The sequence below is a fragment of the Physcomitrium patens genome, chromosome 24 (assembly GCF_059467195.1).
Source record: "Physcomitrium patens ecotype Gransden chromosome 24, ASM5946719v1, whole genome shotgun sequence".
Lineage (NCBI taxonomy): Eukaryota > Viridiplantae > Streptophyta > Bryopsida > Funariales > Funariaceae > Physcomitrium > Physcomitrium patens.
In genome coordinates this window covers 12,558,007-12,581,748 of record NC_143433.1, presented here as the reverse complement: position 1 = coordinate 12,581,748, position 23,742 = coordinate 12,558,007, and the positions used below count along the sequence as shown (strand labels likewise).

At 35.9% G+C, this 23,742-nt stretch overlaps 2 protein-coding genes across 2 annotated transcripts; one reads left to right on the top strand and one right to left on the bottom strand.

Moving 5' to 3' along the window:
- Nucleotides 1-1,288: 1,288 nt before the first annotated feature.
- Nucleotides 1,289-2,803, bottom strand: LOC112276928 (chalcone synthase 2). Its single transcript, XM_090246964.1, has 2 exons — nt 1,589-2,803; nt 1,289-1,453 (listed from the first exon to the last, which is right to left on the bottom strand). The coding sequence occupies exons 1-2, from the start codon at nt 2,801-2,803 to the stop codon at nt 1,289-1,291; spliced, it is 1,380 nt and encodes a 459-aa protein (XP_090103090.1).
- Nucleotides 2,804-21,555: 18,752 nt separating this feature from the next.
- LOC112276927 (chalcone synthase 2) lies at nt 21,556-23,070 on the top strand. The gene is made up of 2 exons (XM_090246963.1): nt 21,556-22,770; nt 22,906-23,070. The coding sequence occupies exons 1-2, from the start codon at nt 21,556-21,558 to the stop codon at nt 23,068-23,070; spliced, it is 1,380 nt and encodes a 459-aa protein (XP_090103089.1).
- The last annotated feature ends 672 nt before the right edge of the window (nt 23,071-23,742 follow it).

The following is a 23,742-nucleotide window of genomic DNA, read 5'->3' as shown; positions in this document are numbered from 1 at the left end:
TATTTTGTAATGAAGCTTTGTATTACCATCGATTAGAAGGATCTTGGATTTCTAAGATAGTCTAGTCTTATTTCATCTCCATTCTAGTCTTAGTTAAGCTTTGCTATACAAAGCCCTAATTCAATCCTTGGCTATACAAATGAAGCAACTATATCATCTACATAAATTTTAATTATAAGAACATCTCTGACTAGTTGCTTTGTTAATCCAAATGGAGCAATGACCATTATGGTGATACATGTGGAGCCATCAAAAAGACAAAGATAGATTTCGACAATCAATGCAAATATCACTCTTATGCAAATTCTGATAAATACGATCAAAAGGTTAAATAAAACAATAATCCATTAAAAGCTGACATTTGAATGACCACATTGGTAGCATTCATCTGGAATGCAACAAACCAAACAAAGCCATGACACAAAGTTATGTATAGTACAAGCAAATTCAAACAAAAAATACAAGACCTTAAAGACTCAAAAACTACTCCACCACCAAAATATTTTAGACAATTTACAATTATAAACCTCTTTGTTGATAAGCTCAGAAATTCCATTTTCGAATTTCAACTAAATTCAATGCTTGAAAATATTTAAATGTACCTACAAATTTATTGCCATCAACTTGACACACCAATTTGTTCAGGTACCCCCTTCGTATCATCTATGTAGCACCCTAATATCACAAAGTTTGTATGATTTCATCCATTTGTTTTGGATTTCAACCAAGAATTTAGAAATTTCATTTTGTTGATTCTATACTAGAGGTTGAATCTCCCTCTCCATACATGACTAGATCTCAAATGCCAGAAATTTCATTAATCTATGTTTCATTGCCATAGAGGTTCTAAGAAAAGCACCCCTATCAATTACCTAACAAATCCACCTCATGTTCAAGTGGATGAACCCCCTATCCAACATATCAATCTCTGTGAAAGAACACATCCATGCAACACCCAATTCTGAACCATAAAAGTTGTATAAGCACACAGACGTGGCATAATGAAAAATATGCAATGTGCATCATAGAATCATCGCAGAATAATACATTGGACACAAGATATGTTATGCTCATGCAGCCTTGCCAGCAGAGCACTTGTCTGTGCCCAGTTTAATCTAAAGCTCCACCTAAATATATACTACACCGAATCCTTTGTGCAACGAAATTTTGCTCCTGCTCCAGCACAATCACTGCCACTGCAACGACTTCGAACATGACAACAACAACCGTCAAAAGCTTGAAAACCAGAGCTTTCAGCAGCTAGTCCATATCGCCGAAACAATATCTGTCAAACTCTTTCCTTTGCGGTGTTGCATGTTACACTTTGGGCCTCGGCTTCACATCCATCCGCTTGGATGCTACCCGGGGGACGTCCGTGTCCGTAGCGCCTCCGCATCTGCTCACCGACGAGCAGCTCCATGTCCAGCGGCTGGTCGCACGGCTCGCTGCTGATCTGAATCATGCACGGCGAAGGAGCGTGGTCCACACCCGCACCCGGCCACCGCCCCTGCACACTCCCTGTCCCTCATCCGATGCGTTTCTCGCGCCCTGCTTCCCCCATTTACACGTTCGCGGCGGCGCGAAGCACCAGCACCTCCAACGTCAGCCCCGGCCCGAAGCCGATGAAGAACCCGAAGTCGCTCCCCTCTCCCAGCGTGGACGCCCCCATCTTCACCGACCTCTGCCGAATCTGATCCAGCACGAACAACACCGACGAGCTCGACATGTTGCCGTACTCCGACAGGATGTCCCTGCTCCCCTGCATCTTGTCCTTGGTCAGCTTCAGTTTCGCCTCGACCTGGTCCAGGATGGCCGGGCCTCCTGGGTGCACAGCCCAGAACATTTCGTTCCACTCCGGCGACCCAACGCACTTCCTGGCCTCGTTCAAGAACTTCTCGATGTTCTTGGAGATCAGCCCTGGCACGTCCTTCATGAGGTGGAAGATGAGCCCCGCCTCCGTGAGGTGCCCGTCGATGGCGCCGTCGCTCTCCGGCAAGATCGACTCGCCCGCCCAGTGCACCTCGAACAACGCCTTCTCCGCCTCGGGCTTGGGGTCGGATCCCACCACGTACACGCCGGCGCCATCGCCGAACAGCGCCGATCCCACCAGGCCGTCCAAGTGGTTCTCGCTCGGGGCGCGGTAGGTGACGGCCGTGACCTCGCTGCACACCGCCAGCACCCTGGCGCCCTTGTTGTTCTCGGCCAGATCCTTGGCCACCCGGAGCACGGACGCGCCGCCGAAGCACCCGGTCTGGTACATCATCACCCGCTTCACGGTGGGCTTCAACCCCAGCAGCTTGGCCAGGGCGTGGTCGGCTCCGGGCATGTTCACGCCGCTGGTGGTGGCGAACACGATGTGGGTGATGTCGGACTTGCGGCCGCCCCACTCCTTGATGGCCTTCTGCGCGGCCTCGGCAGCCAGCTTGGGCACCTGGACGACGACGATGTCGTGGCGGACGTTCAGGGAGGGCTCCATGTACGTGCAGATGCCGGGGTTGGCCTTGAGCACCTCCTCCGTGAGGAACATGTGGCGCTTCCTGATGCCAGACTTGTCGCAGATGCGCTTGAATTTGGCCTTCAGTGCCTCCTTCTCGCTGGTGTTGGTGATGTTGAAGAAGAAGTCGGGGTACTCGCTCTGCAGGAACTCGGTGGGAGGCACAGCAGTGCCGATGCCGAGCACGCACGCCGGACCCTCCGCACGGGGCTGACCCCTGGGAATTGGCGCATGCATCCTCACGAGGGGGGCGGCGGCAACCTGCTCATCGGAGGCGGCGATGTCAAGCTCTCCGGCTCGCGGTGCCATTGCTGCCAACGGATGTGCTAGAGCCTGCGACGTGAATCCCAAACTAGGTCGTCTGCACAGAAACTTCGGAATGGATAGGCACCCGAGCGAGCAACAAGCGACACGCTTTGCAAACGTTTTCGGGTCGAGAACTACAACCAAAACTCTAACGCTCGCTGAATCGGGAAAAGGGGTCGGAATCGGCAGCGACGCTGCGATGTGCGAACCTTGAGTGGATGGATTGCCTGTGTGAGGATTGAGGATCGGTGGGCTTTAAGAAGTACTCCCCCTGCAACCTGGTAGCCGAGAAGAGAGTTGCGACGACTGGAGCTTCTGTTGTGGTGAGGGTTCATGGCGCACTGCGTCACATTCTGCACGGGTCCACCTGCTTGGAAAGGGGGGCTGTGGCGTTGAGAAACGAGTTTGCGAAAGACTTAAGGAAAAGTATCTGCGGAGGCGTTGAATTGTGGAATGTTTGGCGCTTTTGGACCTTGAATTGTGCAGGTTCCCTGTGGCATATGGAGCAACAGTTCCTTGGCTATGGGTTATGAGGACTTTGTTTGCCTCAATGTTGGCGGCTGGTTTGTGGGATGAGTGAGTTCGTGTTTTGTTTTTGTCCAACGGGTTTGGCCGCGTTGATATTGCCGGTTTGATTTCAGGCATATGTTTAATAGGTGGTGGGACATGTCGATATGTTTCAGTAGACTTAGGGGGTGACTGTGTGATCATTATGTGCCTTGTTTGGATTCGGATTGGTTTAACTTTTGTTCAAGAATAAAATATACTAGCCCGTAATATACAGGGTGAGTCAATGGTTTATTAGATATAGGTAATCAACTTTACTTGCGTTAAAATAAACTCTTCTTATAAAATCCAAAAACTCTTCTTATATATTAATTTGCGGTGGAAGTGGATTGAAGGTGGATTTATCTCGACATGGCCAAATGACATAAGAATGCATTGTCCTTCAGGAATACATATTCTTGTTATAAAGAACAAGCCCGAAGTATTTTGAACACTCGAATTTTGTCTAATTGGGCTAAAATGCGTAAGCCGTCCGTTCTTCTATTATATGAATTATATTTAATCTTACTTAATGCTAGAAAGTTATCTTTGACTTGCAACATGTTTTTTTTTTAATAAAAAAGCTTACATTCTCTATCCAAATTGATTATTTTTTGAAGGTTAGATTTGTTGCATGTATTTTCAACTCCGTTCTAGTCTCTTCTAATTTCCCATCAACAATCTATGGATAACATATTCAACAACTCCGACCATAATGTACTTTGCTTTCTTTGGTGTAAGTTGAATACACATTTAAAACTTTGATATCATCACCCATAAGTCTTTTGAATCTTATCTAATGCTTCCAACTTAAATTAGAGAATCCAATTAATTCTATTAGGTATAACATGTAGGAAGTGATCCATATATCAACCCCTCCACTTTGTCCTACCTTCATGCATTGAATAATTACAAGCCACTATAGCTTCATAGTAAAAGAAACTTGTATTTGGCCATATCATATTTTTCAAGGCCATTAATTTATCTCTACATAATTTGTATTCGTGTATCCAAAGGATATTGATCTTTTAAATGTATTACCAAAAATAAATCTTAAATACTTTAATTTTTATTGGATCATAAAATCCTTACTATTTTGCATCAAAATTTAAATTTTCACTATTCAAGAAAAGATGATGGAATAGTCTGATCTTGGGAGTTTCTATTAGTGTGTTCCAAAAGTCAACTAACTTTTCTTTGCCGCATGAATTCAAGAGAACATTGTCTCTTTAATACCTCCAAATGCTGATTTTGCCTCTCATTGTTTAGTTGATTAATCTATTTTATATATTCAAGTTAATAAAATTACTTAATATTCTTTGCCTTGTAACCATTTAGTTAAGAATCAGATTAAAAATATGAAAATATCTTTATTTGTTCTCTATAATATCCTTGGTAAGAAGTTAAAGGATCAAAAATTTTCCTTCAATATTAACTTATTATATCTTAAGTTTGCAAGATATGATGTCAACAACATTTAACTAGAAGATGATTCATAAACCAACGAAATTCGAGTCAAAGAAAAAGTAACAAAATAAAAATAAGGAAGTAGGTATATTAAAAAGAAATTGGAATGGTTTATTGCCAAAAGACAAGAAAACTTAAGACTCTTCAAACTAGACTAGAAGCAAGAAAGGAGTTGACACGAGTGAAGAGGGCTTTACTCTTGCCTCTATATATACTATCTAATTAAGAACTATGTGACTTGGCAAGACACATGCCTTGGCTTACAAGACAGGTTTTCTACATGTATGCCATATAATTAGTTTTTTCTTTAAACTATCAACATGTGTGGCACATAGCCAACTTGTTGACCACGTTTTTAATTAAAAAATCAATAAAAGACACCTATAAAATCAAAGTAGCATCTATAAAGCTTCTATAGAAGATATTATGGAATTGACCTACTTTTATCTACTATTATCTAAATCATATAATTATTGGTTTACATGTGTATATCCATGACATTATCCTCCCTCTAAAGACGAGTTCCACTAGAAGTAGTCTTTATATGTTGAGAAAATCCAAGATGTGGCGGATTGCAGCAAAGTGCCACCTCTTCTTATAGAAGTGGATAATAATGAAGAATTTGAAGTAGAAGAAGACTTAGATTCAAGGTGGTGCCAAAATAAATTGAAATATCTTGTTCATTGGCATGGATACAATATTAGTGAACACACATAGGAGCTAGTAAAGAATCTTGCAAATGCAGCAAAGAAGGTGGAGGCTTTTCATTGACAACATCCATCAAAATTAAAATCAAGACCTTCATTATAAAAGAAACAAGATATAGACAAGATAACATTCTACTTCCAATCCTTGTTTGTAGCTTCTTTGTATTTGTGATGATGAAGAGATGGAAAACCAACAACTAGCAGATATGACTAAAGAGCCTTTGTTTGCTAATTTGTCACTTAAGACATTGCAATTGTCGCATCTTTTAAGATGACTCAATTGAGATGAAGATCCTCAAGAACAACATGTTCTCCCTCATATAGATGATAACATACAATGCATTTGGTATTACAATCTTAGAAGAGACTCCCAATGTTTGATAATTTTATTAGAGGTAAGAACAACTCCTAACGATGTTCCAAATGTTTTATTTGAAGGAAGTTATGAAGGCCTCAACAACAATCAAATAATAGGGTGGTCTTCTCGCCGTAATATGGAACACTATCAATGGCTAAGAGGGCCTATCAATTATCTTCAAAGAGAACAAAGATCAAAGTATGTTGCAAATTATCTTCTTCTTAGTAACTCCACTGTCTTCTATGGTTCAAGAAGAGACATGTGGAATATTAGATGGATTTTCATTGACTCCGATAGGTGTAAATTATATGCAATTAGATTCATTTGTGCAGAAATAGGAAATGGCCCAAGCCTACGATAGTCCAATTTGTCATAAAGACGAGTAGTCTGGATATTGTGACAAAGTAACCATATCTTATCACCCACATGGAATAGTGGTTGTTCATTTTAATAGACATTCGCATTGATCTTTTCTTGTCCTTGAACTTCTTTTAACTGTGCCTTCATTATTGCATGTATCTTTGACAAATGATTTGTCAAATCTTTTGCTGTAGGATTATCAGCTTCTAAAAAGTCAAAAGCATCAAGTCATAGATAATAACCATAATTGGCAAAGAAAGGTGTTTGTTTTGTAGAAGAATGTATTATATTATTATAAGCAAACTTTGCCAATGGCAAAGTATTGTCCACTCATTTCATTGATAATTGATAATACATCTTAAATATTACTCCAAAACTTGATTAATATACTTTGTTTGTCCATCAATTTGAGGATAGAATACCAAAGATAGTTTTATATCTACTTTTAGAATCTTGAAAAGGGTCAGCCAAAATCTTGATACAAATTGAATTCCCTTATTTGATATGATATCCTTAGATAATCTATGATAGTAATAGATGTTGTTAAAAAAGAGTCTAGCTATTTCTTCACATGTGATAGATTTTGTACCTAGTACAAAATGTGCGAGCTTAGTAAAACAATCAACTATCACAAATATAGAGTCATAAGAACTTGAGATTAGAAGATCTGTAATGAAATCCATAGAAATAACAAACCATGGTTGTTTTGGAATGGATAATGGTTGAAGAAGTCCATAAGATTGATGTCGAGGAGTTTTTGATCTTGAAAAAATGTCAGATGACTGAACAACATCTTTCAGACCCTTTCACATTTGTAGCCACTAAAAATCTGTAGATATAAGATCAAAAGTCTTGTTGTATCCAAAATATCATGCTGTTGGAAAGTCATGATGTGCTTGAAAAATACGTAATCATGCATCTTCTTTTCGAACATATAATTGACCTTCAAAATAAAATAGGTTGTTTTTGAACTCAATCTTAGAAGTATCTTAAAACTTAGAAGAAGGATTTTTAATATTTTAAACAAGAAGATTAGAAGACATATTTGATTGAATTTGTTTCAAAAGAGTTGAATTAATAGTCAATGTTGATTTCATTATTTGAAGATGAAAATGCTCTACCTTCAAGAAAATCATTCTTTGTTGATTAAAAGATGCATCTCTTTTTCTTGGTATAAGTTAAGAATGTCTAATAAAGGCATTCTATAAATCTTATTTTTTAGATTAATATGTCATCTTGAAATCAAATCCTGATAAAGACATACTCCAATGGGCTTAGTGATGATTCAAAACATGTATTGATATAAAGTACTTGAGATTCTTATAGTCCATATATATGGTGATTGGATTAGAAGCGCCTTCTAAATGATGATGCTATTCTTGAAATGAATCTACAATTGTAAGAAGTTCTTTGTCATAGATTTCATAGTTAATCTTGGTTGTTGAAAATTTTCTGAAATGAAAAGCTACTAGGTGAAGTTTATTATTTCTTTCTATTTGTGATAATATGACATTCAAAGTAAAGTCTCATGCATCTGTTTCTATAAAAAATACCTTAGAAAAGTCAATGGGATATAAGATTGTTGCAAAAATAAAGGCTAATTTCAAAGCTTCAAAAGTTGCTTCAACTTCTTTGCTCCACTCGAGTTTGTCTTTGTAAGTTAAATGTATAAGTGGAAGTGCAACTCGAAAGAAGTCTTTGATAAAGATCCAATAATAGTTGGCAAAGCCCAAAAAATATTAGGCATCTCTTACCATTTTTGAAATCTTTCAATTCATAATACTTTGAACTTTCTTAGGATCCATCACAAGTCCATCATTTGAAATGATGTATCCTAAGAAGTCAACTTGAGTACTATAGAATACATACTTTTTTATCTTGGTATAGAATCTCGCATCTCTTAATTTTTATAACATACTACAAATCTGAACTTCATATTCATTTGTGTTCTTACAATAGGTCAAAATGTCCTTTAGATAGTAGACAATAAAATCATCCAAAAACTCTCAAAAAACATCATTCATTAGATATTGAAAAGCTACCAGTGCATTTGTAAGTTCAAAAGGCATGATGTTGTATTCAAAATGTCTATACTTACTTGTCAACGTAATCTTCTATTCATCTCTTTTTTTATTACGTACTAGATTATATGCTCTTTATAGATCTATTTTTGTATAGATCTTAGTTTGATTCAGTTGATCGAGAAGTTCGGATATCAAAGGTAGAGGGTACCTATTCTTTATGGCGATCTTATTGAGTCCTCGATAATCAATATACATCCACAATGATCTATCTTTCTTCTTCACAAATAAGATTGGAACTCTTATTGGCAATTTAGAATGGTGTATGAAATTCTTGATCAGATTTCTTTTAATATATTCCTTGAGTTCAACCAATTCATTTTGTCATAAACTATAGATTGGTCCAAATAGTGGTTATGTTCATTCTTGAAGGTCAATTGAATAGTCATAGAGACGATGTTTTGGATGAGTATCCACATTCTTCTTTTCAAATATATCTTAAAACTCTTGATATTAGTTTGGAATGCCACTTGAAATCTTTGCATCATTAAAAATAGGTGTGGCATAAATGACATAAGGTGATCCTTCTTTTGCAGCATGCAAAAAAATTCTTGCACCTACAAATACAGGTTTTATTTTGTTAGACTTACGACTTTTTAATATATTAATTTTATTCTTAGTTATACTTTTAGAGAAGTTAAGAGTACAAGAAATCCAATCTATGCAAGGATTATACTTTTCTAACCATGATAAATCTAAAATGATTGGATTAGAAGGAGATTTAATTATATTAAAGATTACTCAAGTACTATGACTATTTATTGTTATATCTATAGGAAGTATTTCATGAATAATATCTCCAAAAGATAATAGATGACCATCTATGACTTCTACATGAACAAGTTTAGTTTTTTGTACTAATAATATTTTAGGACTTTTGACAAATTCTACGTTTAAGAAATAAACTGAGGCTCTTGAATCTATTAAGACAGAGGCTTTATAATTATTAGGTCCTAAATGTACATCTATTATAAAATAAAGAGAGGAACTTGAAAAGAAAATAAGACCTTCATTAAAAATTATACAAGATTCCAGCCACACTATCCCTATTGTAATTGGATAAATTTGTTTTCGAATACATTATCTTTTTTGAAAGTTGTGTTCTTCATTTTGTGGTTTTGTCGCTTCTTTGGACAATGTTGAGCAGTATGTTTAGATTTTTCATAATATAAGCACAATCCTTCTTAACAAGAATGAGTCTTTTCTTGCTCGGTGAGAGGTTTGAAACATATTGTATCATTTTGCATATCCTCTACTTTTGAATGTATGTGTTAAGGAGATGTTGGTATTGCCATCAAATTATAGTAATATTGAGGTCTACTTGTGTAATTTTTAGATTAAAATTCAAAAAGTCGATTATCAAACTTTATAGCAAAGTCAATTCCTTGACTCAATCTTTGAGGATCAAATAAGTTGAGCATCAATTTCTTTACTTCATATTATAATCCAGAGAGAAATTAGCTAATAAGTGCAATATCATTCCACTTGATATCAATTGCATGTTGTCAAAATTATGAAGCATATAATATTATTGATTGATTTTCTTGTCGTAAAATATAGATCTTATTGGTTGTAATATAAGTTGCATCATGTTTTGTATACATGGACCAAAATTCTGCCAAAAATGCCTCCAGATTATCTAATACTTGATTTTGTCATTTAAAAAAAGATGAAAACCATGATGGTATTGAACTTGAAAGAAGTGTACCAATGCATCCAATTTATGATTCTGGAGTTGGATAGCTTTGAAGTTGAAGTTCAATCACAAGTTATACTTAATTGATAAATCCTCAAAATTTGGATAATGCACCATCAAACTTCTCGGACATGAGAACTCTTCGTTCTTTAACACTTGAAGGATGTTTTATTATGGGTGGAGGGACATGATGTAGTGTAAATATTGAGGCAGCTCTAATCATCTCTATATCTTCACTTCATGCCATTCTTGTTGATTTTTATAGTAATAAGCTAAGTTGATGCATTGCAAGCATCAACTCCTTTAATTGTTCTTGCATTTATGCCATTGCTCTTTTTGTTTCAACAAGCCATAATAACACTTTGAAAAATATCTAATAGCATTCAAGACAAGTAGAAGAAAGGGCTTGAGGACAAAGTAAATACTAAGAACAATATCAGTATAGAAGAGAGTAATCCACAACTTCTAATATGCTTATGTCTTATGTGACTTTTAATTATACTCTAGAATCTAAATTTTTTTTATTTTCCTATTTTATGATAATTGAGCATATTAGATTAGGATTTATGTAAGTAGAATCTAGTTTTATAGAATTTTTAGGATTACAATCTTCAATAGTATAAATTATAGCCTAATTCCTTAAATTATGTTAGTTAGAATTAAAGTGATAAGAATTAAAAAATTAAAATAACAACTTAGGTAGTTTAATAATTTAGAGGTTGTAGTCATTATCATGAGGTTTGAGTAAAATTCTATGAGTGCACCTTAATCATTCATATGATTTAGGAATTGAAATTATAATTCTCTAAAAGATTTAGGAAAGTTAGCAATGATAATTTAGAGTTTTTCTCCAAATTTGACAAATTCAAGCAACATGGTGGTTCTTCTAATTAATGGGAGTCTTTTTAATACAATGGTGGCACTGGATTTATCCCGTAGAGTGAAGAAAACAAGATCAGCACCCTCTCCTTCAAAATACAAGTGAAGCAATGAAATTCTCCTTTTGAAGAATTTTACAAAAATTTGCTAAGATCCTTGTAAGTAAAAACTTCCATGAAAATTATATTTGAGCATGGATTGAGGCATGTAAGTAGCCGATCTTAACTTAAAAAGGTGTTTTGAACACAATGGTGAACTTAGATTTACCAAAAAATTCTTTCTTGTCCATTGATAAGAGCCATCAGCCTTAGTAACGAAATTGACTTTTGAATGAATGAAGGCCGTAGATCTAGATTAGGAATCTTAAAAATCAAAGGTAGAGATATAGCCACCTTTCTACAAGCCTCCACTCAATTGTATAAGAGATGCTTGATTTTCCAAGACCTCTCTCTCTCTTCTTTTGGATGAAGGACAAAGCCATGCCAAAATTTGGCCAAAATCCTAATCTTAATTTTATTTAGATTTTAAATCTCATTGTAAACCTTGTGATTGTGTGTGTAAGGGTTTTGAATTATGAACGATGATCATTAAGTTTTAAAATATGCTTCATTGAGGGAGATAGCTGTTTGGCCTTCCAAATATTCCAAGGGTTGTAAGGGCCTCGGATTTTCCTCAATCTGTTACTTAGTTTCTTTTGTTTCAATATGAAATTCTTAATAGTTTTAGATTTTGTTGTTAGATTTCCGAAAAAATAAGATTCGCTTGATTTGGAGTAAGAAGGAATTTTTGGTGAATTTTTGCATTTGAAAGAGTCGACTGCCTTTACAGTTTGAAACAATCGAGTTTGAAAAGGCATTTCTCATTTTTTGATTATTGGTTTTATTTAAAATTTTAGAAGCATTAAGCTTTAAAAGCTAAGCTCTAAAAAGCACAAGTTTTATTGGATTTGAAGACAATTTGAATTTTTAGTAAATTTCTAAGTGAAGAGGGTTGGTCGCCATGGCAGTTTGAATCACTAAACTTCAAAGGAGGAATTCTCACGACTAGATCATTAGATTGCAACGAGATTTGTTGGATCAAGAGTGCCTTTAAGTTAGCCTTGCAATAAATTAAGAATCATTCAAATTGAAGATGAATACAAATTTTGGAGAATTTTGGAGTAGAAAGGGGTCGTTGCCTTCAATGCGTGCGTGTTGTTAAGGTACGTTCGCTTTTACTCTCTTACTTTATTTTTACTATCATCTTCACAATGACTTGTAATCTCCACATTTCACCTTTTGGCTAATAAGTTTTAAGTTTAACTTTTAAACTTTAATATTCTCACTTTAAGTTTTAACTTTAAGTTTTAAACTTAACTTTTAATTTTAACTTTTTAACTTAATCTTTTAATTTTAAATTTTAACTTAACCTTTTAATTTTGACTTTTAATTTAACTTTTTTAATTTAACCTGTAAATTTAACTTTAAATTTAAAATTTAACTTTTTAACTTTAAATTTTAATTTTAATTTTTTAACTTTAATTTTTTAACTTAACTTTTAACTTAATTTTTAATTCAAACTTACGTTTTTATTCTTACGCTCAATTAATAGTAATAATTTAGTTAATTATTTTTACTATATTTTCTTAGTAAATTTTATTTAACATTTTAATTTAATGTCGGCAATTATTTCTTTGAAGATGTTAATTTGACTTGAACTACAAACATCCACATTTAAATTAACTCAACAATTTCATAATTGAGAGTCCTTCCATTCTACATCTTGAACGTGTTATGTGGCATCAATTTAATGAGTGGTGAATTTGGAGCTCACATCTTATCACAAGAAAGAGGTAATCCACTCTTAATCAAAATAAGACAAAGTTTTAATATTGTAAGTATATTCTTGTTAATTTGTCAAGGACATGAATTGAGAGATGATGCATAAACCAATGAAATTTGTATCAAAGAAAAAGTGAAAAAATAAAAATAAAGAAGTAAGTATATTAAAAAGAAACTGGAATGGCTTATTGCGAAAAGACAAGAAAACTTAAGACTCTTGAAACTAGACTAGAAGCAAGAAAGGAATTAAGAAGAGTGAAGAGGATTTCACTCTTGCCTCTATATATACTATCTAACAAGAAGCTACATGATGATGTTCTATAGGACTTCTAATATGTGTTGACTTTAGAAGACACATGCCTTAGCTTACAAGATAAGTTTTCTACATATGGGCTACATAATTGGCTTGTTCTTCAAGCTATCAACATGTGTGGCACATGGCCAACTTGTTGACAACATTTCTAATCTAAAAAGTCAATTAAAGATACCTATAAAGTCAAAGTAGCATCTTTCTAGAAGCTTCTATAGAAGATATTATCAAATTGACTTACTTTTACCTATTATTATCTAAATCATATAAGTAATTATTGATTTACATATATATATCCGTGACATGTGACGTACTAGCTATGTCTTAGAAGTTAAATTTTTAGATTTTTATTGATACCAAGTCCATTGAATATCTTCTATTAAAGTCAGTATTAAGTTGCACTACCTTTTAATCAAATTATTCACTTGAAGGGATGTAAAACATCTCACTTATTATGTTAAATTATACTTTTCTATCCTCATTCATTTTTTTAATTGTAATATCATTTATGTAATTTATTTGGATAATTATTAGGTATAGTTTATTATTCAATTTTCATGAATATACATAGGTATTCTAATAAATATCTTTATGATTAGATAGGAATAGATAATAATAAATAAATATAGGTTAATTTTATAAGTCCTTTTGTAGAAGCTTCCTAAAAGCTTTATAGATGCTGCTTGACTTTACATATGTTTATAATTGATTGGTAGATTAGAAAATTAGTGAACAAGTTAACGACATGTTGGTAGGTTACAGAACAAGCTGAATATGTGGTACACACATAGAAAACTTACTTTGGAAGTTAAGATACATATCTGATAAAGTCAATACGTTTTGGAGGTCCTATAGGACATCGCCATATAGCTCTTAGTTAAGAGTATGTATGGAGGCAAGAGTGAAGCCTTCTTCACTCTTATCAATGCCTTTCTAGTCTTTAGTCTTGTTTCAAAACTTTCTAATCTTTATGTTTTTTGCAATAGCCATTCTAGTTCAATATTATATCATCTTTGAGTGACTTTCTAATTCTTTTTAGTGATATAAGAGTGTATTGAGGATTTTCTTTCTTTTAGATTTATGTCTTTGATAATTTGAGAAGAGTACTAACATACTATTTCTGTCTTGTTCTAGAAGTGAATGAATTATCTTCCTTATATTGTTGTATTTTGAAGGTTGTAGTCTATCTACCTTTAAACAAAAAATATGATTTTTTATGCTAATCTTTTCCTTAAAGAGAGTAAATTATCCTTCTTTGTGGAAGTATTTTATTAGAGGTTGTGGATTATCCTCTTCCAATTTAACTTTTTGAATTTTTTTGAGTTGTCTAATGAAGAAAAAATTATGGATGCTACTCTCAATTGAAATAAGAATTGATTTACAACTATTGTAGATCTTCTTGAGCTTGTCAATACTTTAAGAGTACAATTCTTACGTACTTTCAATGTGAATCATATAAGTACTATATCTATGCCTATAGAAGAAGTTCAAAGTTTGTAATAAAAAGTTAGACAATTGAAAGAAGCAAGTAGATCAACTTCACAATCAAATCCAAAAAATTTGACTTTTACAAATATGACGGGCAAAAGGATTAATATGCCTGAGATATTTGATGGAATAAGATCAAAATTTTGAGGATTTTTGCAATAAGTCAAGCTTTAGCTCAAGTTGCATCATTTCCAATACTCTCAGAGATTTACTCAAATCAGATTTATAGGCGCACTTCTATCAAAAAGTACTCTCTCTTAGTTTGTACCTTTAATGGAAAAGGATTCTTGAACTTTTTATGATTTGAATTCATTCTTAGAAGTATTTATGGCTATATTTAGAAAAATTGATCAAAAAAGAATAGAAAAAGATAAAGTTCTTATCTTTACGATAAGGATCACAATCAACCACCATATATGTTGTTGAATTTTTAAACCTCTCTTGTGACATGGACAAGAATGACAAAGCCTTTATTAATCAATTTTGATATAGATTGAAGGATAATCTCAAAGACTTGTTATTGATAATGCTAAAGATAAAAACTTTAGAAGAATTTATTACTTAAGCCATTACATGTGACAATCAATTATTTGAAAGATGTCAAGAACAAAGATATGGCTGGAGAAAAATAAATCAAATAATGATGATAGCTACTAAGCTTTCAAAAACTTATTTATCAAGGCCAAAACCAATCCAACTTATTTTTAAGTTATTTTTTAAAAAAAGAATATAGATATTCTTTTGGAGCATTATTTTTATGATTGTTCTATTGATTTTTAAGAAAGAACTCAATCACCATTTGAACCAATTTATAGCCTATAACAAAATGAGTTGGTTGCACTCAAAGAGTACATTGATGAGAACTTGGCTTAAAATTTTATACGCCATTTTAAATCTCTGACTGGAGCTTCTATATTATTTGTAAAGAAAAAAGACAGATCTTTGCCGATCTTTGTAGACTATCAAGGACTTAACAAGATCACCATCAAGAATAGGTATCCTCTACCTTTAATTGTAGGAATTTTTTATCAACTAAATCAAGCAAAGATCTATACAAAAATAGATCTACAAAGAGTATATAACTTGGTCCACATCAAAGAAAGAGATGAATAGAAGACTACTTTTTAAATTAAGTATGAAAATTTTAAATATAATGTTGTGCCTTTTGGACTCAAAAATGCACCAACTGCTTTTCAACATTTAATGAATGATGTCTTTTGTGAGTTTCTTCATGACTTTGTTGTATGTTATTTGGATGATTTTTTAATCTATTCTAAGAATACAAAAGAACATGAAGTTTATGTTTTTTGTGTATTACAAAAACTAAGAAATGTAAGATTATACATAAAGATGGGAAAGTGTGTATTCTATACCACTCAAGTTGACTTTTTGGAATACATCATTTCCAATAAAGGCCTTATGATGGATCCAAAGAAGCTCCAAACTATCATAGATTGGAAGATCTCAAGAATAAAAAAAGATATGCAATGCTTTTTGGGCTTTGCCAATTAATATCAAATCTTTATTAATAATTTTTTTCAAGTTACAGCTCCACTTATATATTTGACTTGTAAAGACAAACTTGAGTGGAATAAAAAAGCCAAAGCATCGTTTATTGGTTTAAAAAAATAATTTATTTTTGTACCAACTTTGCATTACGTAGACTTATCTAAGGCATTTTTTATAGAAACAAATGCATCAAACTTTGCCTTAAGTGTAATATTATTACAAATGGGAACAAATGACAAACTCCATCTAATAGCTTTCTATTCCAAGAAATTTTTAAGAAAAGAGATTAACTATGAGATCCACAGCAAAGAACTTATTGCAATTGTGGATCCGTTTTAAGAATGGCATCATTATCTTGAAGACACTTCAAATCCAATTACAATATATACAGATTACAAGAACCTTGAATATTTCATGTTGGCACGTATTTTGAATCATCCCCAAGCTCATTGGAGCATATCATTATGAAGATTTGATTTCAAGATTACATATCAACCTAGAAATCAACAAGATTTATCAAATATTCTTTCTAGATGCTCTTATCTTATATCGAAAGAAAAAAACATATCTTTTGATCAACAAAGAATAATCCTCTTGAAACCAATGTATTTTCATCTTTGGACAATAAAATCAAGATTGATTCTTGATTCGACCTTTATCAAATACATTCAATCAAGTATGTCCTTTGATCTTTTTGTTCATGATATCAAGAATCTTTCTTCTAAGTCTCATGATGTTTCAAAGTTCAAGTTCAAGAACAACCTATTCTATTTCAAAAGACGCATATATGTTCCAAAAGGGGAAGCACATTTACGTCTTTTTCAAATACATCATGACTTTTTAGCAGTAGGATCTTTTGGATACAATAAGACTTTAGAGCTTATATCTAGAGATTTTTAGTGGCCACAAATGTGGAAGGCGGTAAAATTTAGCAAATCTTGTAATGAAAGATTTAGCAAATTGTTTGTCAAAGCTATATGTAACATTAAAGACATAATTAAAAAAAGCTTAAGAATGACAAAAGACCAACTCAGATGCTTATCACAAGGAGCAACAATAATTTAATGTAGGTAATAAGGTATGATTATTTCGTCACAATATCAAGACTACTTGTTTTTTGTAATAAGTTGGACTATTGTAGGCTTGGACCTTTTCCTATTAGTGAACAAGTCAATCTTGTTGCTTATCGATTACATGTATTAAAGTCTATGAAGATACACCTTGTATTTCATGTATTTTTTTTTGAGCCGTATAAAATAGTGAATATCTTAAGAAGAAGACAAATGCCACTTCTTCCTATAGAAATAGATAATAATCAAGATTTTGAGGTAGAAAAAGACTTAGATTTAAGGCGGCACCAAAATAGGTTAAAATATCTTATTTATTGGTATAGATATGATATTAGTGAACGTACATGGAAGCCAACAAAGAATCTTGCAAATATAGCAAAGAGAGTCGAAGCTTTTTATCAACAACATCTATCAAAATCAAGATGAAGAATAGGAAAACTTTGCTATAAATAAAAAAGGATAAAAGAAAGATAATACTCTATCTTTTGTTTTTCTTTGTAGCTTTTGTGTAATTAAAGAGATGGAAAACCAACTAGCAGATTCAACTTAAGAGCTTTCATTTGTGGACTTATCAAATGAGATATTATAATTGTCATAATCTTCAAGTCAACAAATTCGAGATCAAGATCCTCAAGAATAACATCTCTTTTTTCAATTAGATGGCAAAATACAATGTATTTGGTATCATGAACCTGAAAGAGCCTCTTAATATTTGGTGATTTTATTAGAGGTAAGAACAAGTCTTGAAAGTATTCCAAATATTTTATTTGAAGGAAGTTATAAAGGCCTGAAAAACAATCCAATAACAAAGTGGTCTTCTCACCCTGATATGAAATACTATCAATGTCTAAAATGACATATCAACCATCTTTGAAGATAATAAAGATTGGAATATGTAGAAAATATAATTCTCCTATAATGGATTTTTTCAACATATAAAGACTATTTCTTGTGGAACTTGTCTCTAGAAGGGAAGATAATATCATGAACATATATAGGTATTTTAATAAATACCTATATAGTTAGATAGAAAGAAGTAAAAACAAATAAAATTAGGTTAATTTTATAAGACCTTTTCAAGAAGCTTCCTAAAAGCTTCATAAATACTCCTTGGCTTTACATGTATTTGTAGTTGATTGAAAGGTTATAAACTTGGTCAACAAGTTAACTATGTATTCGTAGCTTGAGAAACAAGCTAATCATGTGGCATACATAAAGAAGACTTGTCTTGCAAGTTAAGATACATATCTTACAAAATCAACACATTATGGAGATCTTATACGACATTGCTACATAGCTCCTACTTAAGAGTATATACAGAGGCAAGAATGAAGTCTTCTTCACTCTTATCAATGCCTTTCTAATCCTTAGTCTTGTTTCAAGACTTTCTAGTCTTCTTATTTTTGGCAATTGCCATTCTAGTTCAATATTATATCATCTTAGAATAACTATCTAATTCTTTTCAATGATACAAGAGTGGATTGATATTTTTCTTTCTTTGAAATTCATGTCCTTGATACTAGTACATCCATTTCTTTAAGTAACATGTATTTAATCTAAGATCCTAACCATGATAGAATAGTCATTTTTTTTTAAGAGTTTTGCTAATAAATTACGATCTTCTTAAATTTGAAGATCCACCTTAATGATAGACTCTTTCTTGCATATTTTTTGAATTAGTTACTACCATGATTGAGTCATTGCATGATTGTTCCATCCAAATATTTTTTGCTTTATTAAATTCATTTATATTTATAAATTAAGTAATATTATAAGATGATTTCCATCTTCTTTGTTGTTTTTAACTTAGCTAAATTATCCACTCTAAGCCTCCATCATGTGTTTGGTTGGATGAACTTTTTTTTTTCTTATTTGGATTTTTTCTTGCTAAGTTCTTAAATTCATAAAAGACATCTTGAACTTGTACTTGATTTTGTGGTTGAAAAATAGGTTTGAGGTTCTATTACCTTGCTCAAGAGATGAGACAATATAAGGAGAGAGGAGATTTTTCACTAGTAATGAATATTAATTGATTTTTATTTCTTAATAAGTTTATTTCTTCCAAAAGAACTATTAGATTTGTAACGAATTCATTTTGTTCTAATCCACCTTTTCAAGTTGGTTTTTTTGAGTGTGGGATTCATCAATATTCTAACACAAGAAGTTTTGTAGATAAGTAGTATGAGCACTTATTTAACAAATGGTTATAGTCAATTTAAATATACTTTGTTTTTCTTGTTGTCAGATTTGTTGCTCCAATGGCCAAAGTATATGGACATCTATTTGTTAATGTAATATAAAATGATATAAAATTTATAAAATTTTATTATTCCATTATATTTATCTCTATTTTTATTTAATTTTTGGATGAGACCTTATTCTAATTTACAAGCGCTACTCAACATCTCATCATAGTCAAACTTAAGTATTACTCAAGTCAACATGCTCATGTCAATCAAGTACCAAGGAATAAACTTTGCCATCTACGACTGATAGATGCAAGTCTCCTACTAAAAAATATATGGAGTCTTCATCAAAACCTTTTGCGATGCTGCTTTGTCTTTGCTTACCAATTAAAAGAAGACCATCAGTTATATCTCATTTCAATTGGAGGTCTTCTTCAACTTCCATTCTCAAATGACACAACCAAGTTTCTAACAATTTTGTTGACGGTCTTTCTCCTACAATATATGCTATTACTATAGATTGTTATAAATAGTCTATTTATTTATTTATTCATTTATTTTTCAACTCCATGGATTTCTAGAACTTTTCTACTCAACAAAAAACTAATACAAATATGAGTTAGCTTGTTTATGATTTTTTCACCTAGAGTTGCTTAAATAGGAATAATGGTCGCAAAACTTTGAAGATTAGTTGTTGCAACTATGAATTTTGGCTCCACCATACTACCCTTCCATGCTTATTTAACCATGCAACCTATTTCTAATGCTAAGGGGACTGTCAACACATGCCCTAGTCTTGTCATTAGTACATCCACATATGATGCCATGATCAGTTTGATGACACATTCACTTGATGTGTTAGTTGTACGGTCAATTATTATTATCTTAATTATAAATCCTAAGTTGCAATATAGCCCTACCACAAAAGTTCTTCTATCATGTTGAACTTGGAATACAAAGATCAAACGAGTATGGATGCTCGGCTATTACTTCTGCAATTGAACAATTTTACTTGGTGGATAAAATGAATGCACAGTGCAAATATTGTTGTGGTTTCTGCCTGCAATACAGCTCTCTTGAATATCATAGTATCCAACGAACACTACCTTAAATCTTCCTCCAAACAATGTTGCTGTTATTGCTTAATAAAAGCTCAGATGGTGTAGTCTTTTCGTACATCCAATAAATGAATCACATCATATGTACCGTCTTTGCGTCAAAAATGAATCGCTCCTGAAATTCAGGACGACCACTTTTCTCTTTGTGGAATTATAAAGATTGACCACGGAAAGGACCAAGTGCTATGTCTTGTAAGGTCTCCCCAGTTAGACCACTTTTCACGCGAAAGTTGACCCAATCACCAAAACCTGTTCCTCGTTTCTTCAAACGGAGAAAACCCAATAAATAAAATTCAAAAAGAGCGGTGAGCCCCAGAAACGTTCTACGAATCCTGCATGCCGCAATCCTAAAGTACATACAGTCAACCATTGACTCACCCTGTATATTACGGGCTAGTATATTTTATTCTTGAACAAAAGTTAAACCAATCCGAATCCAAACAAGGCACATAATGATCACACAGTCACCCCCTAAGTCTACTGAAACATATCGACATGTCCCACCACCTATTAAACATATGCCTGAAATCAAACCGGCAATATCAACGCGGCCAAACCCGTTGGACAAAAACAAAACACGAACTCACTCATCCCACAAACCAGCCGCCAACATTGAGGCAAACAAAGTCCTCATAACCCATAGCCAAGGAACTGTTGCTCCATATGCCACAGGGAACCTGCACAATTCAAGGTCCAAAAGCGCCAAACATTCCACAATTCAACGCCTCCGCAGATACTTTTCCTTAAGTCTTTCGCAAACTCGTTTCTCAACGCCACAGCCCCCCTTTCCAAGCAGGTGGACCCGTGCAGAATGTGACGCAGTGCGCCATGAACCCTCACCACAACAGAAGCTCCAGTCGTCGCAACTCTCTTCTCGGCTACCAGGTTGCAGGGGGAGTACTTCTTAAAGCCCACCGATCCTCAATCCTCACACAGGCAATCCATCCACTCAAGGTTCGCACATCGCAGCGTCGCTGCCGATTCCGACCCCTTTTCCCGATTCAGCGAGCGTTAGAGTTTTGGTTGTAGTTCTCGACCCGAAAACGTTTGCAAAGCGTGTCGCTTGTTGCTCGCTCGGGTGCCTATCCATTCCGAAGTTTCTGTGCAGACGACCTAGTTTGGGATTCACGTCGCAGGCTCTAGCACATCCGTTGGCAGCAATGGCACCGCGAGCCGGAGAGCTTGACATCGCCGCCTCCGATGAGCAGGTTGCCGCCGCCCCCCTCGTGAGGATGCATGCGCCAATTCCCAGGGGTCAGCCCCGTGCGGAGGGTCCGGCGTGCGTGCTCGGCATCGGCACTGCTGTGCCTCCCACCGAGTTCCTGCAGAGCGAGTACCCCGACTTCTTCTTCAACATCACCAACACCAGCGAGAAGGAGGCACTGAAGGCCAAATTCAAGCGCATCTGCGACAAGTCTGGCATCAGGAAGCGCCACATGTTCCTCACGGAGGAGGTGCTCAAGGCCAACCCCGGCATCTGCACGTACATGGAGCCCTCCCTGAACGTCCGCCACGACATCGTCGTCGTCCAGGTGCCCAAGCTGGCTGCCGAGGCCGCGCAGAAGGCCATCAAGGAGTGGGGCGGCCGCAAGTCCGACATCACCCACATCGTGTTCGCCACCACCAGCGGCGTGAACATGCCCGGAGCCGACCACGCCCTGGCCAAGCTGCTGGGGTTGAAGCCCACCGTGAAGCGGGTGATGATGTACCAGACCGGGTGCTTCGGCGGCGCGTCCGTGCTCCGGGTGGCCAAGGATCTGGCCGAGAACAACAAGGGCGCCAGGGTGCTGGCGGTGTGCAGCGAGGTCACGGCCGTCACCTACCGCGCCCCGAGCGAGAACCACTTGGACGGCCTGGTGGGATCGGCGCTGTTCGGCGATGGCGCCGGCGTGTACGTGGTGGGATCCGACCCCAAGCCCGAGGCGGAGAAGGCGTTGTTCGAGGTGCACTGGGCGGGCGAGTCGATCTTGCCGGAGAGCGACGGCGCCATCGACGGGCACCTCACGGAGGCGGGGCTCATCTTCCACCTCATGAAGGACGTGCCAGGGCTGATCTCCAAGAACATCGAGAAGTTCTTGAACGAGGCCAGGAAGTGCGTTGGGTCGCCGGAGTGGAACGAAATGTTCTGGGCTGTGCACCCAGGAGGCCCGGCCATCCTGGACCAGGTCGAGGCGAAACTGAAGCTGACCAAGGACAAGATGCAGGGGAGCAGGGACATCCTGTCGGAGTACGGCAACATGTCGAGCTCGTCGGTGTTGTTCGTGCTGGATCAGATTCGGCAGAGGTCGGTGAAGATGGGGGCGTCCACGCTGGGAGAGGGGAGCGACTTCGGGTTCTTCATCGGCTTCGGGCCGGGGCTGACGTTGGAGGTGCTGGTGCTTCGCGCCGCCGCGAACGTGTAAATGGGGGAAGCAGGGCGCGAGAAACGCATCGGATGAGGGACAGGGAGTGTGCAGGGGCGGTGGCCGGGTGCGGGTGTGGACCACGCTCCTTCGCCGTGCATGATTCAGATCAGCAGCGAGCCGTGCGACCAGCCGCTGGACATGGAGCTGCTCGTCGGTGAGCAGATGCGGAGGCGCTACGGACACGGACGTCCCCCGGGTAGCATCCAAGCGGATGGATGTGAAGCCGAGGCCCAAAGTGTAACATGCAACACCGCAAAGGAAAGAGTTTGACAGATATTGTTTCGGCGATATGGACTAGCTGCTGAAAGCTCTGGTTTTCAAGCTTTTGACGGTTGTTGTTGTCATGTTCGAAGTCGTTGCAGTGGCAGTGATTGTGCTGGAGCAGGAGCAAAATTTCGTTGCACAAAGGATTCGGTGTAGTATATATTTAGGTGGAGCTTTAGATTAAACTGGGCACAGACAAGTGCTCTGCTGGCAAGGCTGCATGAGCATAACATATCTTGTGTCCAATGTATTATTCTGCGATGATTCTATGATGCACATTGCATATTTTTCATTATGCCACGTCTGTGTGCTTATACAACTTTTATGGTTCAGAATTGGGTGTTGCATGGATGTGTTCTTTCACAGAGATTGATATGTTGGATAGGGGGTTCATCCACTTGAACATGAGGTGGATTTGTTAGGTAATTGATAGGGGTGCTTTTCTTAGAACTTCTATGGCAATGAAACATAGATTTTTAGATGTAAGAATTCGATGAAAAAATAGTTCAGACAAGTAAGCCTTCACTCAAAGAAAAGTAACAAAATATGAATAATAAGTATGTATATTGAAAAGAGAAACTAGAATGGCTATTGCCAAAAGACAAGAAAAACTAGAGATCCTTGAAATTAGACTAGAAGCAAGAAAGGAGTTGACTAGAGTGAAGAAGCCTTCACTCT

What these genes read in the sequence shown, in the direction of transcription:
- LOC112276927 (XM_090246963.1), top strand. Translation starts at nt 21,556, where the DNA reads ATGGCACCGCGAGCCGGAGAGCTTGACATCGCCGCCTCCGATGAGCAG. An exon ending in GGCTGACGTTGGAGGTGCTG is followed by an intron (nt 22,771 to 22,905) that starts GTGCTTCGCGCC and finishes TGCATGATTCAG; the next exon opens with ATCAGCAGCGAGCCGTGCGA.
- LOC112276928 (XM_090246964.1), bottom strand. Translation starts at nt 2,803, where the DNA reads ATGGCACCGCGAGCCGGAGAGCTTGACATCGCCGCCTCCGATGAGCAG. An exon ending in GGCTGACGTTGGAGGTGCTG is followed by an intron (nt 1,454 to 1,588) that starts GTGCTTCGCGCC and finishes TGCATGATTCAG; the next exon opens with ATCAGCAGCGAGCCGTGCGA.